The following is an 18,417-nucleotide window of genomic DNA, read 5'->3' as shown; positions in this document are numbered from 1 at the left end:
TATTACTGGATTTGGACTTACTAAAAGGAAAATATGGAAAATATTCTTTAGAGAATTATACATTAACGGAAATGGTAAAATAACTGATGACTTTAAGACTGGGTTGGATTTGATGAAAGAAACTACTATAAATATTCGCTATCGAATATACATAATTGGAAAAGGAAAATGGAAATAATGTAAGATGAAATGAGAAAACTGGATTGGACTTTTTGTAAAACAAAATAGTGAAAATAATAAATACCAAAGAAATGAAAATACTAACGACAAGGCAGTAAGGCCCCTGGCTATAGCCTGTTCGAAAGAACGAATTAATATAAAAAAAAAAATCTGTCAAGTGTCAATGACTGCGAAAAAAGCGCGGGAACTCTTGATTGCTTAGGGCGGTCTTTTTAACTATAAAATTAAATATTTCTATTATATTATATATAATCCTCATATTTTTGAAAAGTATATAAGTATTTGTATATGTTTAACATTTAATTTGTTTAGTATAAGTAAAAGTCTATATATTTAGTGATTTAGGTTTGTGCTAAGAGATGTCGAAAAGGCGGAAAAAAACCAAGCCGGAACGAGATAAAGGTGAGTCTATTTTAGATTCCACCTCTGAAAGTAGCAAATACTCAGATTCGCGTACAGTTTTGGAAGACCACGAGGACTTTTATTTGCCATATAGGTTGGCCGACTATTGTCGCCGATATCCGGAAGACGTAGGTGCCGGTCATGAATTTATAGTCTTCATAGAGAGTGTCACTGAACAGCCATTTGGTAGTCGTGACATGCTAACTCTTAGTAGCTACTTATCGCGCTTCATTAAAGGCATTAAATATCTTAAGAAACTCAACAAATATAAGATAGGAGTAGTGTTTGAACGACCCAATTTGGCTAATACATTCCTAGACAACACGACATTTTTAAGGGAACAAAATATTAAGGCGTCCATCCCAGCTGGTGCCACTGAATTGTCTGGAGTGATTTCCTCCGTACCCATTGATATGTCCAACAAAAAAAAATTTCAAATCTTTGTCACGTACAAAAAAAATTATTTCTGTTCGGCGTATAATGAAAAAAAACAAATCCGATAGTGGTTTTATATTACAACCTACACAGGCAGTCATTATTACTTTTGCGTCATCTACTTCACTCCCAGATTACGTTCACTTAAAGATGTAGCGTCTACCAGTGCGACCTTATGTGCCGCCAATCAAGCAGTGTTTCCGATGCCTTAGGATTGACCACTTGGCTAAATTCTGTAAGAATGCTCAGTGTTGCTCAATCTGCACTGAAAATCATTCATATAAAGATTATATACTATACCTATTGACAAAGCAGTATGTGTGCACTGTAAAGGTAACCATCTTGCAGTATCAGGTCAATGCCCTATAAAACAAAAAAATATATTGGATAGTAAAAATAAAAGTAAAACACCATTATCAGATTTATTTAAACATCCAACAAACTTTCCATCACTCAATAAGACAGAGAACACACAAGACATCATTAATTTAATTTTATCCAATCCAGGAGCAATGAACCTAATCACAGAATCAATAATAAGTCATTACACTAAATAAAACACAGAATCAAAGCATTAGCTCACACGCAATTAGTTCAGCTATTAAAGATACCATACAAATTAAAAATAAAACGTCACATTCAACTGTCACAAACTTAACATAGTACAGTAGAATGCTCAAAGTCTGTTGAGTAACAGACTTGAGCTTCAAAACCTACTTTATGAGCAGGACATACACATAGCACTTATATCAGAAACTTGGCTTAAACCAAATATACAGTTTTCTATCAGAGGTTATACAATACTAAGAAATTATTGTGGTAATAATGGTGTAGCAATTTTTGTTAGAAATGGCATTTATTTTCAAAAGTTAGAAACATTTTCTGATAACTCCTTGCAAAATGTAGCAATCAAAATTAAATACAAACAAAAAGACATCTCAATTGTTAGCTTTTATAGTCCTGGCAACAGTGTACCTAACTTTGACAAATCTAAATTTAATAGACTGTTGCATAGTATTCCAAAACCACTAATAATTGCTGGTGATTTTAATGCTCACCATACCATTTGGGGTTGTAATAGAACCAATTCTAGAGGTAGAGGCATCATGGATGTAATGGACGATAATGACTTATTGCTCTTAAATAATGATCAACCAACTACAGTGGGTACTAATTCTTGGAGACCAAATGGACTAGATCTAACAATAGTATCATCTTCATTATTCCTGTGCTGTGAATGGCAAGTTCATCAGGACTCTTTGGGCAGCTATCACTTGCCTACAATCACAAAATTTTCCATGGTAGTGTCGGAAACTGAATCTTCTTCAATTCCATCCAACATTCCTCCACACAGTAATCTGAAAATAGTAAATTGGGACCAATATGAAAACTTAGTAAATGACTTGTTAAAACAATTTGATATAAATTATTGTAATCTACAGAAGTCTTACAATAATTTCTGTTCCATAATTCTTAGAGCGGTAGAAAATTCAGTACCTAAAACCAACTACCACTGTAACAATATTACTAATCTACCTAGAAGAAAGCGACAACTTCCCTGGTGGAATGGGCAATGTACTATGGTAGATGATTGCAAACAGGCTTATCTGTTATTCAAATCAAATTGTAATATCCAAAACTACATTCATTTTAAGCAAGCTCAAGCAAAGAAAAAATGTATATTAAGACTTGAACATCGTAAATCCTGGACAGATTTTTGCTCCACCATAAATAGGTTAACACCAATGCTGTTTCATTGGTGTTAACCATTGGCTCTCCTATAAAATGTTTAAACTCCTAAACTCTTCTAACTTAAATAAGTTTCTTAAAATATTAAATCTCCTATGGAAGAACTCCACTATTCCAGAAGAATGGAAAACAGACTGTCCAATTCCAATTTTAAAGCATGGGAAAGATTCTAGTTCAGCTGATTCATATCGTCCTATCACACTAAGCTCATGTGTTGGTAAATTTTTTTAACAATTAATAAAACAGAGATTAATATTTTATATTGAAAGTAACAACCTCTTACCTAATAATCAATTTGGATTTCGATGTGGTCGTTCTGCTTGTGAGAGTATACGGCATTTATGTCTTGACATCCATAGTGCCTAGATTGACAATAAGATATAGGCTGGTGTTTTTTTGGATGTTGTAGAAGCATTTAATAATGTTGATTTAGAACAATTATCATCCATTCTTCTATCCTTAAATGTCCCTGAAAAAACTGTTAGTTGGATTTTCAATTTCTTGCATGGTCGTAAACTTTATGTTAGAGTCAATAACCAATTAATAGGTCCTCGATATTCATATAGAGACGTATCGCAGGGCGGAATTTTGAGTCCATTGCTCTTTATAATCTACATAAATCAAATAAATATTGTTTTGGGTAATAGAGTTTCTAACCTCCAATTTGCTGATGATCTAGAAGTGTATAGTTCAGGACTTAATTTATCATATGATGTGTTAGATCTTAATGTAGCACTCAAAAAATTGGAGCTTTATTTTCAATATCTTAGTCTTGAGGTCAGTATTGACAAAAGCAAAGTAGTAATATTTTCAAAGCATTCTATAAGAATAAGAGATGCAAAAATATATTATGGTACTCAGGAAATTTCAATAGATAATTCAATAAAGTTTTTAGGAGTTTATGTTTTTAAGTAATTTTAGATGGCACAAATATGTTGAAATATTAGAAAATCGAGCATTAAAGGCCTATTCAATGGGAAATAGGCAATATTCTGAAATCATTAGCTGGTACATATTGGGGTGCAGACCCACACATCTTGCTAACACTATATAAGTCATTAGTCCGTAGCCATTTTGAGTATGCCTTCTTTTGTTATGGTGGAGTAATTACATTAGTGAATAAATTAGAAAAAATACAAAATAAATGCTTAAGGATCATAACAGGCGCTTTTAGGTCTACTCCTATTATATCATTACAAGTAGAATGTAATATTCCCCCACTAGCTCTAAGATTCAAATATCTACAAACAAAATTCTTTCTCAAATTAACTTCTATTAATAATCATCTGCTCTTATTAAAGATACAGGACTATATTAACCGAACTGACAATAATTCCTACTATCAAGTAGAAGGCATCTCTGATTTGTTACATTTTTCTTGTGATCATAATCTATTTTCTAGTATTCCTTGGCCATGTTATTCTTATAATTCAAAATATACACCTATTAAAATAATTATTAATGAATCATTAAAATATAAGGAAGATGTATATAGTATGCTGTCAGAGTGGCAAAATTATAACCAACTTTATACTGATGGATCTAAAAGTAATACTGCTGTCTCTATGGCAGTTTATGACATACAACTGCGGAGTGGGTTTGGTCATAGGTTAAATACCTTGGCTAGTATATACACAGCAGAATGTGCTGCCATATATGCTGCTCTAGAATATATTGGAGAACAGTCATATAATTAATAATTTTATAATTTAATTGGATCGTTATAACAGATAGCATGAGTGTTTTAAAAGCTTTACAATATCTTAAATGTAATGTTACAACTAATTTCATCATTTACAATATTAGAGACAAATATCAATGCTTATCCCTGACAAAAGATATTGTTTTATTCGGGACTCCTTCCATTCTGGACACACAGGTGTGGAAGGAAATGAACAAGCTGATTATCTTGCTAAATCTATTATGAATAGTAATCAGATACATACTGCTTTGAACATTCCCATACCACACACAGATGCACTGTCTCATTTTAAAGGTACATTCTTGCAAGACTTTCAGAATTATTGGCAACAAGTTGTTCAAACAAAGGGCAAATGGTTAGCCGACATTAAAAACGAAATCTCTCCTCCCTGGTTTGTTGAAAAGAAAAAATACTTACACAGAAAATTTTACACCATAATTTGTCGGTTACGTCTGGGACATTCTCGTAGTGGTGCTCATTTATTTAGGATTGGTGTTTTAGATTCTCCAACTTGTCAATTCTGTAATTTATCCATCCAAACTCTTGATCACATTTTCTTTGACTGTCCCCAATATAATCTTCAAAGATTTACATTGATAGACTGCCTCTTGGATATTTATAAGAATGCTGAAGACATCCCGCGCTCACTACAGCAGTTATTGAAAACTTATGACTGCTTCGTGCCGCTTTACAAATATATAGTTTCAAAGGTAGGCGAAATTTGAAAATACGTCTTGGCTTTTGACACAATCCCTTACACAGACTTAAAACATATTCGTCCTTAAATTATTATTGGACTTTAACTTTAATGTAAATTTTAATGTATAAATGTAAATATATACCTTAAATTAGTTTCATATTATCTTATAATTATATTAAACTAATATTCATCATTATTATTTATAATTCATGTATATATTTCTTATAACATATATGAGATTTATATTTTAGTATTATATGGTAAAAGTTTATTATTAAAAATAAGGGGCTAAGCTTGATCTTAATTGGAACAAGAATATTATCAACAAAAGACTTGGCTTCGGCCTTTCATGCGAACCTATATGTATATGAAGAAAATGAAACATGAAGAACACGAAATACTACTTTTATGGGAAATTGTACTATTTATGTTTGAAGATGAAGATTATATAAAACTTAGCTTGACTTTGAACAAGCTGTGTAACGTGAAGAATAGAAAAATAAAAATGAAGACTTGGCTGTATGGGCTTTTGACCTCTTTGCCTGTCCAGATGGACGAACAGAACCAAAAAAAAAATGTCAATGACTGCACTCTTTTTTTTTCAATTTTCATACAATGTCAATGATACAAATTACAAACAATCGCTTTTTCAGAGTTTCGCTAATTGCTAGGCTGTACATATTATTCAACATTATAATACATTAATATATTTGTATTACAACTTGTTTAAATATTTTTTTGCATAATTAATAACCAACGTAACGGAAGTATTAATTCACATTAACTGTAGTTTATTTAATGTTTTAGGTGTCACACAATAAGTGCGCTGTGCAGTATGCTGCAGTCTGCACCCAATTGGCAATATTGGTAATTCGCATTCAAGTTATATACATTATTTTTATATATTGGTATTATTAAAGCTTTATAATTACCTTTGTAACTATGGATAGCAATCGTTGGGGCAACGATGACCGTTCTGAAGATACCCCGGTATATTCTAGATTATTTATTATATGTGAGCGTAAGTTGACTGAGGAAGATTTTAGAAATGCCTTCTTAAAATTTGGTACAATAGAGGATATAAAGCTGCCGATCGACCGCAATACGGGTCAACCAAAAGGAATTGCTTTTATTAAGTTCTCAAGAACCTCTGAAGCAGCTGCTGCTCTTGAAGCAATGAATGGAAAAAATATTTCTAATTCTCATCGGCCCCTCAAGATATTGGTGGCTTCAAATCGTTCTGAAATTCAATCTCATGATTATGACATGGATAGATTCAAACGCTTATTTATTAGTATTTCAAAAGATGTCTCAGAAGATACCATTAATAATGATTTTAAGAATTTTGGATTCATTGAAGGCATTCAGGTAATGACAGATAGAAATACAGGACAGAGTAAAGGTTTTGCATATGTGAAATATCAAAGGTTCTCTGAAGCAGCACTTGCATATGAACATTGTGATAGAAAGTATCGACCTATCTTTGCCAGCCCGAAAACTCAGAAGAGACGAGAAACAATGTTTGAATCAAATCTTAATTCCTTAACATCAAGGAGTACTATTTTATCAATGATGAATATTCAACCGAGAGGCTTTACTCAACTACACTTTATGTGTAGCCCAGATCTAATGGAAGTGCATGCTGCCAGACTTTTCAGTATTATACCCGGTATGATTAGGTGTAGACTCCAACTTGACTTAGTTAGAAACTGCAACAGAGGTACTGTGGAGTACTCTAATCCAGTATCCGCGGAATATGCACTAGAACAATTGCATGAGTTTGAATATCCCCCAGGGCAAAGGATTTTTGTTAAACCTGCATATATGAAGTTTGCAGGGTATGAAGAAAGTTCTTTTAATTTTTCTAAATCTTACAACAAATTGAGAGGTGCAATTAATTCTGCAAAAAAGTCAGACACACCTGATTTAGCTCAGTTAGCACAGGCAATTGCAGAAGCCTCAAAACTAATTAAAGCAGCAACAACAGGATTCAATGATGATAACCTAGATGTAAATGATTTAAATTACTGTAGTCTAGAGTTGCCTCCTACACAACCACTAGCAGATATTGATAGCCCAGTAGCTAAAAGATGCTTTTTAGTATGCAAACCCCAGCCCCCTCCATTGACTGCTCTTCGTGATGTCTTCTGCCGGTTTGGAAATCTTATTAATGTCTACACACTACCCAATAAAACAGTAGGCTTTGCTAGGTATGCTACTGAAGAATCTGCTAATACGGCAATAAAAGCTTTGCATGGAGCAGAGATATGTGGGGTCCGTATTAAGGTGTTAGAAGCAGTAGAAGAGGTACCTAATAAGAGAACGAGATATAATTAGGACATATTATAAATAAAAAATTCTGGACAGACATGACTTGAAGACCCACAGTAATTATCTTTGGAGTTTCTTACAGACATATTTGTTTAGTTTCACATACTTACAGACTAATAAATTTTTTAAACAGACTGACATTTGTTATCTTGACCAAATTATAATAAGTAATCATAATGTGCACCCATCCATTTGAAATCATTTGATATCTTGGAACACAACTGACCTTAGTCAATACAATTATTTTTGTAACTTGCAACCTTACTAATATTGTTTAATAAAATTCATTCAAGTGCTTTTGCACACTTGATTGAATTAATATGAAATATTGTAATTTTATAACAATTTTTTCTATTTTTTTGTAGAGATATGATTTCGGTTTTCAGTCTGAAGCTTTAGTCATCCTACCCAACTACAAGAAAGTGTTCTTGCCTGGAACCAAACTAGGCACAAGTCTGAAAAAAGAATGTAAAAGACAACAGTCTGCTGGCTAGACCTCAAGAATGTATTTATTAAACTAATGGGCTCTTTGCCTTGTATGGGTATAACTTTCCAAGCATAGTTAATTCCTGTTCCCAGTTATAAATTGCTATAGCAGCAAAGGAACAGAAATTCCTTGCAGTCATAGTAAGGCTATTCCAAGATTGCTACTTTGCCTCCATTATTATTTTATATAGTTATAAATAATCTAATAAAAATCCACCTACCTTTAGTACAAATATATATAATTAACAAGTCCCAAAAGATGTTTTTATCAGATAAAATACATATTGTGAGTACCCATCATAATAGTTACTCAGATTAAAATAAAAAATAATATACAGTCCACTTGGCCTTTGCAGTTAACTTAATTTTTTTTTCATATCTGCAATACAATATGTTTTGGAAGTGCATATCCAGTGATGTGTAAACTCTTAATTAGACACTTTCTTTTGAGCCGAAATGTGCAATATTTTATATTCATAAGATTTGAGCCAGATGATTTTTATGTCCTTCAAGTCTTATATTTATAGGCCACAGCAGACCTTATTATTTCTTTGTTGATTGTTGAGATTTACAGGTAATGCACGTTCAGTTCCTTATGAACTATGGCACATGCTCTAAGTACATTATTCTGGTGGTGCTGGAGAATTTCAATATTTGATCCCCAGTTGTATGCCATATATCCATACTGGTTTTATGATATATTTGTATATAAGGGGTTTATTTTTCAGACTAAGCTTTGATTTTCTATATGTAGAAGGACAGTACACACTTCTAAGCTTTTTATTTGATTGTTCCTTTTTGGCTTGTATATGGTCGCGCAATGTGAGTCTCCTGTCTAAATGCATACCTTTTAAGTTTGAAAGTTATATCGACTGCTAGACTTGCTCTAATTCTCCAATTCTTCAGACATTGTAACTTAACATCTTATGTCTCAAGGTGACAAGCGCAGTTGTAGTGCCGCTCAGAACTTTTGGGTTTTTCAAGGATCCTGAGCGGCACTGTATTGTAATGGGCAGGGCGATCAATCAATTACCATCAGCTGACGCCCTGCTCGTCTCGTCCCTTATAGTCATAAAAAAATGGTGTGGTCTGCACAGGATGCAGTCACCACTTCTTCTGAGATGGGCTAGAGTTGGTGAGATGTATAGATTACATACAGGACGGGACCCATCACTAAACCCTGGGGCACTCCCGCTTGTATTTGGCAGATGAATGAGAAAAAATTCTCGCATTTTACCTTTTCATGCAGGTAGGACGTCAGAAGCATGCATGCAGTATTTGGCAGATGTAGCTTTTATATAGAAGGCTCTTGTGCCACACGCGGTCAAAAGCCTGCTGTATATCGAGAAATACAGCTGAGTGATTCTATGTGCTACTCTTCATCTTTGTGGGGATCGGGACGAACAAGGGCTGACTTCTGAACTTTGCAGTTTAGATCCTTTGGCTAGGTTCTCAACCCAGGTATTTCTGTTGTTTGCAGTCAGCTGCTGCTTCAACGCGTCGAACTAGAGCTGGGGTACATTATCGATCTGAACTACAGAGTGGAATAAAATTGTATGAAAGTACACATTCCCTGGAATATCGCAATTGCAACGGCACATGCACATGGGATCATCCAAATTTTCTTTGGTTGGGATGCAAAATGGACGAACGCATCTGATCACGTGAAGTGCCAAACGCGTATTTGCTCTATCGTTCCATGATGTGCGCGGGAGCCAAATTGGTGATTGGGAATCACATTTTATTCTTCGAGCATTGGAATAAGGCGTCTCAGGACGAGTTTCTCGAGAATAAGGAGAAGGCCTGTATGTTGTGACTTCTGTAGGTGGCTTGGCCACCATGTTTATAGTGGACACATTCTGCAATATTGGAAAATATTGCAGTCTAAGTATTGCATTGTAGTGGTATTGTCAGCAGTACAATGCACTTTTGGAATGTCAAGAACTATGAATTGAAGTAGACGAATTCCGTACATCAACCAAAGGAGGAAGGCAAAACCAGGCAAATGCTACAGTTTGTGTCTAGGTAGAAGAAAATCTAATATATCCACCTCTTGAAATCCGGAACAATCGAACAATGTGTTTTTATTGTTATAGCAGTGCCTTTTACGGTACTATGAAATGAAGTAGACGAATTCCTTACATCAACCAAAGGAGGAAGGCAAAACCAGGTAAATGCCACAGTTTGTGTCTAGGTACATGAAAATCTAATATATCTACCTTTTAAATTCCGGAACAATGGAACAATGTGTTTTTATTGTTATAGCAGTGCCTTTTACGGTACTGATCAACAACTTGCTCAGCATCGGCATCCAAAATATTAATGATATGTATAACAAACAGTTATGTTAACTAATTTGTTTAATAATATCCTAACAACTGAAGAAATGCCAGATGCATGGAGATAAAGCATACTTGTTCCTTTCTACAAAAATAAGGGAGACAAAACAGAGAGTGCGGAAGCTTTCATGGAATAAAACTCACATCACACATCCTGAAAATTTGGGAACGAGTGCTCAGTAAACGTCCAGCATCTATAATATCACTAACGAAAAACCAGTTTGGTTTCACAACCGGAAAGGGAACCATGGATGCAATTCATGCTGTTAGACTGATCGTGGAAAATGCTAAAGAAAATGGTCAAAATTTGTGGATGGTATTTATAGACCTAGAAAAAGCCTTTGACCGAGTTCCAAGGACATTGATATGGGAGGCGCTTAGAGCGCACAGTATACCTGAATGCTACATACATATCATTACTTATTATTATTCATCATATGTACAACAACGTCCAAACCTGCGTCACAAGCTCAGCCGGTCTATCCAACAGCTTCGATATAAAAGTTGGCCTCCATCAGGGTAGTGCACTAAGCCCTCTGCTATTTAATGTTGTCGTGAACTACCTGACGGCAAAAATCCAAAAACCAACTCCATGGAATCTCTTGACGACGTAGTACTAATATCTGACAGTGTCCAAGAGCTACAAGAAGATTTAGAAAGATGGAGAGAGTCGTTGGAACATAATGGCTTGCGAATTAGCAGAACAAAAACAGAATATTTGTTTTGTAATTTCAATTCCAACCCTTCACTTGACCCGGGCATCACGTTAAGTGGCACGGCTCTCCCTAGAGCTAAAAGTTTTAAGTATCTAGGTTTCGTTCTCTCCGAGGATGGAGAAGCGGACGTAACACAGAGAACGACATCTGGATGGATAAAGTGGCGTACTCTCACAGGGGTGCTATGTGGCAAGGTCTATAAAACGGCAGTACAGTAGCCCTGTGCTTCCCCGGGGCGTAAAAAGAATAGGGTAGTCCCAGGCCCAAGGGTGTCGTAAGAGGCGACTACGGGCTTATTGAAAGTGGGAGAGTCACGCTACCGTCTTTTGACGTCAGCACAATCGGGCCAGACTCGTCCGGGTTACTTTACACACTCGCACAGAGTAGCGGCTTAATGCCGATATGTTTCACATAGGTGAGTGTCGAGGACCGGAGGCCATTCCCCCCCGCCCCCATTTCCCCCAACAAAATATGGAAGCGGTATTTAATCAGAAATTACCCCAGGAGGGTACCGGCTCTAGTAGAGCCGGAGAATCCCTCCCCGAGCATTCGCGCTCGGGCTGTCCCTCGTATTCTAGGGAGGGCACAGTACCGCGTATGTCACAGGACAAACAGGGCAGCAACACCACGGCACCCCGCTCCGAATGTGGACTTTTGTAACATCAGGGGAATTCACTCAAACTTAAACGCCGCCCACCACCACCTTGAGACGGCGCAGCCGGCCTTGTGTTTCCTTACGGAGACGCAGGTATACCTAGCGATACGTCATATTTAACACTCTTATTCCTATGCTATTTGGCACTCTTATTCCAAAGGCGTAGTCTCTGATTCATGGAAGTCAGCCCTTGTCCATCCGATCCAAAAAAAGCAGACAGTGCGCATCCGGCAAACTACAGGCCTATTGCTATTACCTCCCTGCTCTCCAAAATCATGGAGAGCATAATTAGCCGCCAGCTTTTAGTATACCTAGAGGGTCACCAGTTGATCAACGACCGACAATACGGCTTTCGCCATGGTCGGTCGGCAGGTGATCTTCTGGTATACCTAGCACATAAATGGGCGGCGGCTATTGAAAGCAAGGGGGAAGGCCTGGCGGTTAGCCTGGATATAGCGAAAGCCTTTGATCGTGTATGGCACAAGGCGCTCCTCTCAAAACTTCCATCATTTGGGCTACCCGAGAGCTTATGCAAGTGGACCTCCAGCTTCCTCACTGGGCGCAGCATACAAGTCGTTGTCGACGGTTTTTAGCTCGAATCCCAAGCCCGTGAACGCTGGAGTGCCCCAAGGCTGTGTGCTATCTCCCACGCTGTTTCTTGTATGTTGGAGGTGTCCAACATATCATTGATATGCAGACGACAGCACTGGTGATGCCGTATACACGGGCCATGCATGTCTCTGTCAGGAAAACGTCGACTAGTGCCGGGAGAAACTTGTGTCTTCTATCGAGTCCTCTCTCGAGAAGGTCGCGGAATGGGGTAAATTGAACCTTGTCCAATTCAACCCCCAGAAGACGCATGTTTGCACGTTTACCACTAAAAAAACCCTATTTGCCGTATCAACAACACAAGCTCTTCGACAACACTTCCCTTAAAGCCTCGCCTAGTATCGGAATACTGGGTCTCGAAATCTCGAGCGATTGCCAATACTGTGGCCATCTGGAGGGCAAAGCTATTATTATTATTATATATTGACTTCGAAGAAGCTGGGCGTCATCAATAGAGCACGGCAATACTTGAAGCCGGCCCACATTCTAGCGCTCTACAAAGCGCAGGTCCGGCCACACATGGAGTATTGCTGTCATCTCTGGTCTGGTGCACCCCAGTATCAGCTCGATCCATTTGACCGCGTGCAACGCAGAGCAGCTCGAATTGTCGGGGACCCAGTGCTCTGTGAACGGCTGGATCACTTGGCGTTGCGTACAGACGTCGCTTCATTGTGTGTCTTCTACCGCATTTATCACGGGGAGTGTTCCGAAGAGCTGTTTAACCCGATTCCTGCCGCCGAATTCTACCTTCGCACGACACGCCACAAGTTAGGATATCATCCCCACCATCTGGATGTGTGGCGGTCCGCCACAGTGCGATTTTCAAGGAGCTTTCTTCCACGTACTACAAACCTGTTGAATGAGCTTCCTTGTGCGGTGTTTCCGGGACGATACGACATGGGTACCTTAAAAAAAAGCGCGTACACCTTCCTTAAAGGCCGGCAAAGCTCTTGTGATTCCTCTGGTGTTGCAAGAGAATGTTGGCGGTGGTTATCACTTAACACTAGGTTACCCGTACGCTCGTTTGGCCTCCTATACCATAAAAAAAAAAACAAGCAATAAGACTCATGAACAAAAGCTGCATACCATCGAAATGCTGAGATGGGCGGGAGGAGTAACACTCAAGGACAGAGTACAAAATAAATATATAAGAGGAAGCTTTAAAGTTGCACCCATAACAGAACCTAGGCTCAGATGGTATGGACACGTAATGCGTAGGCCCGACGATTATGTGGTGAAAACCGACCCCGTGTAACGGGATAAGGCGAGGACAAAGAAAAAAGAAAGAACAAATAGTTATCCCACCGTATTGGGGACTCTAGTGTTCACGGGAATTGACATTGGCCTATATTTATTTGGATCCGAGCCATCACCTTTTTGGGGATCGGATGAACAAGCTTACTTCTGAATTTTGCAGTTCAGATTGTGTCTAGATTCGCAACCCGCTACTTCTGTTGTTTGCAGTCAGCTGTTGCTTTAACTAATGCATCGAACCGGGGCTGTGGTCCACTACCAATCCGATGTACAGAGTAGACAAAAATCGTGTAAAAATATCCATGCCCTGTAATTTGCAATTGCAACGCCAAATGGGAACGCATCTGCTCCCTTGAAGAGCCAAACGCGGTGGGGTGTCGGTAATTTGCGATGTGCTTGAGTCGTGAGAAGGCGAGAGGCTAAAGCGGGTCGCGGCGGAAGAACACCGACTCCAAAAATTACAATGATCGTATCTAGAGTTAGGTTGTATAAAAATAGGCAATTATTTTTATACTTTTTAGTGCATATTATATCTATTGTTTTGGAATAGTGTTTTAGAAGTCGGTTGTTTTTTTGTTAAATAAAATTATTTGATGATTTTTAGTGAATTTGAAGTACACTAACTAACAATTTGTCTAAATATGTGTAGATATACTAAATTTTTCAATGCAGCAATGAACGTTAGCGCTTTGCAATTTGATTACAGACAGAAATTCTGCCACAGATCGCACCCATACTATATGTCGTTAAGAGGGGACCCGGGTCAAGCGTAATTTGAAAAATAGGTATTTGAAGAAACTATTGCCGTTGCGCCGCACCCGGAACACAACTATCTATGTGTGCATGAATAGCCCGTCTTTTGTGTGAGTAAAGCGTATGATGGGGTGCGCGTACGCCACAGCTGCTTCTGGGTCTTCAAACCGTTGACCGCGTACTAAATCTTTCATTCTGTTGGATGTAAAGAAATTGTTTGGGCTCAGATCAGAACTGTTCGGAGGATGGTCTATCAGCTCAACGTTTTACTGCTTCAAAAAATCATTTGTCTTCCGAGCCGTATGGGAACTCGCATTATCGTGATGTAAGATGATGCGACGTTTCGGGTTATTTTTTCGGAGTTCGGCTATCATTTCTGGCAAACAAACCGTGATATACCACTCAGCGGTAACTGTTCTACGTCCCTGTAAAGGAATATTAGCAACATGCCTCTTTTTGGAGACAAACGTAGAAACTATTTTCTTTGACACGCTGCGGGGGCGAACCACTTTCGTTGGTTAGACCTCGTCTTCGAAGACCCAAACTTCTGACTGATGTTTTCTTTCAGGTTCATAATATGAATAAATCCATGATTCGTCACTTGAGACGATATTATAAACGGCATTTGACTTCCCTCCGTTGAAGTGTTGCAGAGTATTCCGGCACCAATCTACACGAGCTGCCTTTTGCTCTTTGGACAAATTGTACCCATCGGGAAACTAGCTTTCTTACACAAAGTTCATTATGTAATATCGACTGAATTGCACTCATTCCTATACTGATAACAGCCTGAATCTGCACGTATGTCACATGACGGTACATACAATAGTTCGCACAGCTGCGATGTTTTCATTCGTGACCGCTGTTCTTGGTCGACCTGCAGAAGAAACAGTGCTGAGCGACACACGACCGCATCGGAACTCGGCATACCAGCGGTATATTGTCGTTTGACTCGGTGCTTCAACATCATAAATCGAAACAAGTTCACTGAGACATTTATCTAGAGATAAGCCGCGATGAAAATTGTGATAAATTATGGCACGAAAATGTTCACGCGTGAGCTCCATTTCTGTCAACGACGTGTCAACTTTAAATCAACATAGTTTTTGTTTTTGAACTTTTTTTTTTAATTTTATTCATTAAGGTTCTAAGAGGCCAGTATCCAAATCTTAAAAAAGGATTTATTGTAACTCGATCAGAAATATTCTATTCCCGATCATTTCAGTGTGCCCCTCGTATAAGGATTAAAGCTGTATTGCTTAAATTCGCTTCGTAAATAAGCCATTATTTCTCGTAAATAGTTATTGTTAATTAAAAATGGTTATTGTGGGTTATCCCTAAGAGATAGACATAAGTATACATACCGTCTGTGTCCTGTGTCAAAAAAATGTGTTCATTTACGACATCTAAAATGATCAGTGTTTCTCTACTATGATCATTATCATTCAGTCGGAAGACGTCCACTACTCACTACCGGACAAATTACCTCCCCCAAAGATCGCCAGACGGTCCAGCGATGCTCTCATCCAACCTGTTCCGGTTCATCTTGTGGGGGGCCTACGAACACTACACACTACATCTTCTATCTATTACAAACTGCATCAATATCCATTACGTAGTTTTAAAGAACTATGAATACATAGATACAGACAGCGGGAACGACTTTGTCGTGATGACATTTTACATTCAATCACGAATGTAAAATATATATAAATATTGAAAAAGTGTATAATGAAAAGAATGTAATAAGGTCGGCTAGAATTTGAGCCTGATAAGTGATATGTCTCCTCTGTATAAGTTTAATTTATAGTTAAAAAGCTGAAGAGCTTCAACACTACAATTGATCAAAGTGATAATGAATTGTAGGCCCAAGCGTATTACTGCGTAAAATTTTGGAAGTCTGTAAGCTACGAAAAAAACCAAGTATTGCGGAATTATTAAAGTCGTTATACTCCCAAATCTGTACTATGTACGGTACTACTGTATGTTCGAAGTAAACTGGACAGGACACTGTCAAAAGCGGGTTATTCGAGGATAACCTTAAATGTTTTTTTTTCGGTATTACTCCTGATCGCCTAATAAATGATGTTTCCATTGTGGAAGTAAAATGCAATATAAAATTGAAGAAATTAATACGAAAGATGGAATAGATAATTAAATTTCAGATTTTTGTACACTTCACAAAAACATGTTAAAATTGAAAATAAATCACAATTATTCTTATATCATGTTTCATCATCATCAGTCGGAAGACGCCCACAGCTGGACAAAGGCCTAATTTTTTATCATTTCATTTATCATGTTTACACAGTCAAAGTTCTATTATATTATTTTATCCAGCCCTAAGGAAATAACTTTATGAAACAATTGAAAAAGATAACGGATCTATACGAAACATGGAAGCAATTCTAGAAAAAGTTTCTACGAATGCCTGCTATCCGAATTGATTGACAGTCCTATTAGTATTATAGTAGTATAAGAAATGACATCAAAAAGAATTCTAAAGGTATCAATTTTGAGAAAATAAATGCCTTTCATGCCTTTTTATTCCAAGAAATTGACCTGTACGGGGAAGAGTAGAAATTACGATATAATAAATTACTTAATTACTTGGAAAATAACTATATTATGTTTTGTGTGTAACAATAAGCACCCCCTTTTACATATTTTATTTTAGTACGTCTACAGTAGGTAGGTACCTATATATCTAAATAAATATATACATTATCGGTTCATGAGTTGAATAATCACAGTCTACCTACTCAAAATCTCTACTCCATGTCGCTGATGGAAGCAGCTGTGATTGATAAATACAAGTTCAGTATCGGCCAGCTCCGTGTCAGTGGAAACGCGCCCTTATACTTGTGATTGCGTGTATAATAAATTTATACATGCTTGTCTATCCGTAGGTAGCTTATATTGATTTATCCTATATAAATTAATATAATCAGCAGTCACGCACTACATACAATACATCTCACATTCACGAAAATTATCCATAAATATATTCTACTAAATCGACTAGCAAACCCATAATATCTGGGCGATGCATAATCATAAGTTATACTCCGGACTGGCCAACCAACGCCCCTCGAATCCAGCCTTCCCCCGAATAGGGACAAATGCAGCTCAGACCGATTTTACCTACATAATTTTGATTAAATAGAGGTTTCGTATTCCCCTGTTTTCCTCTAGAATTTTGAACCTACCAAAAAAATTTTTGATACAATATTTTCAGGAAGAATGAGTATGTCGGAACGTTCTCCTGTTTTCTTAAAAACCTTTCAAAATTGTTACGTATTCGTCTTAACAGGGCGCGGGCGGTATAAAAATGGTATTTTCTACGATGTTTGAAGTCATATTTTCTTATGTAGATAGTTGATTGAAAAAAAAACAAACGTAGAGACATAGCTTTAGCATATCTAGATTTTTTGATAACAAAATCTCCTCTCTAGAATCATTATCCAGGGAGAAAAAAGGGGAATACGTTTGTATGGAATAACGCTGCTAGCGTCCCCTCTTAAAGAGGCCCATTGGTCATCATTTCGACTACGACAACGACAACTTAAATATCCGGATAGCAAAAAAATATTCGGAAGAGTATCGTTAACAAAATATAAAGTAATCAATCAGCCACATAAAGAAAGGATTTGCAAAAATATTATAAAAGAAATAAAAAAAGAAACCAAGCAAACTAAAGAAGAATTCTACCGATAATGAAATGGAACGCGAATTTAAGAATGCAAGAAACAAATTGGTTCAAACAATAAAATGCAAAAAAGCCATTATTCATGAAATGTAAAAAAAAGCGAAAAAAATGTGGAAGATGATTAACACTCTTTCAGGGAAGCATATCGTTAAGAATTGTGCTCCCCCAAATTTAAAATGTGACGATGGATCTCTCATAACAGAACCAAATGAAATATGTCAATTTTTTAATAGCTTTTTCTCAAATATAGGCACACAGCTAGCTAAAAATATTCCAGCAAAATTTTACAATAATGATATACTTACATTACCCAGACTGAATCCAAACTCACAGCTTCATCAATTATCGGAATTAACACTATGCACTGTCGAAGAAGTATCAAAAATTATAGACTCCT

The 18,417-nt window shown here is 37.1% G+C and overlaps 1 protein-coding gene and 1 long non-coding RNA gene across 3 annotated transcripts; one reads left to right on the top strand and one right to left on the bottom strand.

The window, feature by feature from the left end:
• Positions 1–1,420: 1,420 nt before the first annotated feature.
• On the bottom strand, positions 1,421–5,115 carry LOC126964696 (uncharacterized). 2 transcript variants are annotated; one of them, XR_007729414.1, is made up of 3 exons: positions 4,886–5,115; positions 3,050–3,235; positions 1,421–2,375 (listed from the first exon to the last, which is right to left on the bottom strand). It is a non-coding gene; the product is annotated as an uncharacterized LOC126964696 (long non-coding RNA). The 2 variants fall into 2 exon arrangements; XR_007729415.1 differs by lacking the exon at positions 4,886–5,115 and adding an exon at positions 4,713–4,853.
• A 536-nt stretch (positions 5,116–5,651) lies between these two features.
• Positions 5,652–7,633, top strand: LOC126964655 (RNA-binding protein 45-like). The gene is made up of 2 exons (XM_050807903.1): positions 5,652–5,842; positions 5,976–7,633. The coding sequence occupies exon 2, from the start codon at positions 6,111–6,113 to the stop codon at positions 7,503–7,505; it is 1,395 nt and encodes a 464-aa protein (XP_050663860.1). The 5' UTR covers positions 5,652–5,842; positions 5,976–6,110; the 3' UTR covers positions 7,506–7,633.
• Positions 7,634–18,417: the final 10,784 nt, after the last annotated feature.

The sequence above is a fragment of the Leptidea sinapis genome, chromosome 5 (assembly GCF_905404315.1).
Source record: "Leptidea sinapis chromosome 5, ilLepSina1.1, whole genome shotgun sequence".
NCBI lineage: Eukaryota > Metazoa > Arthropoda > Insecta > Lepidoptera > Pieridae > Leptidea > Leptidea sinapis.
This window is presented reverse-complemented; position numbering and strand designations above follow the sequence as displayed.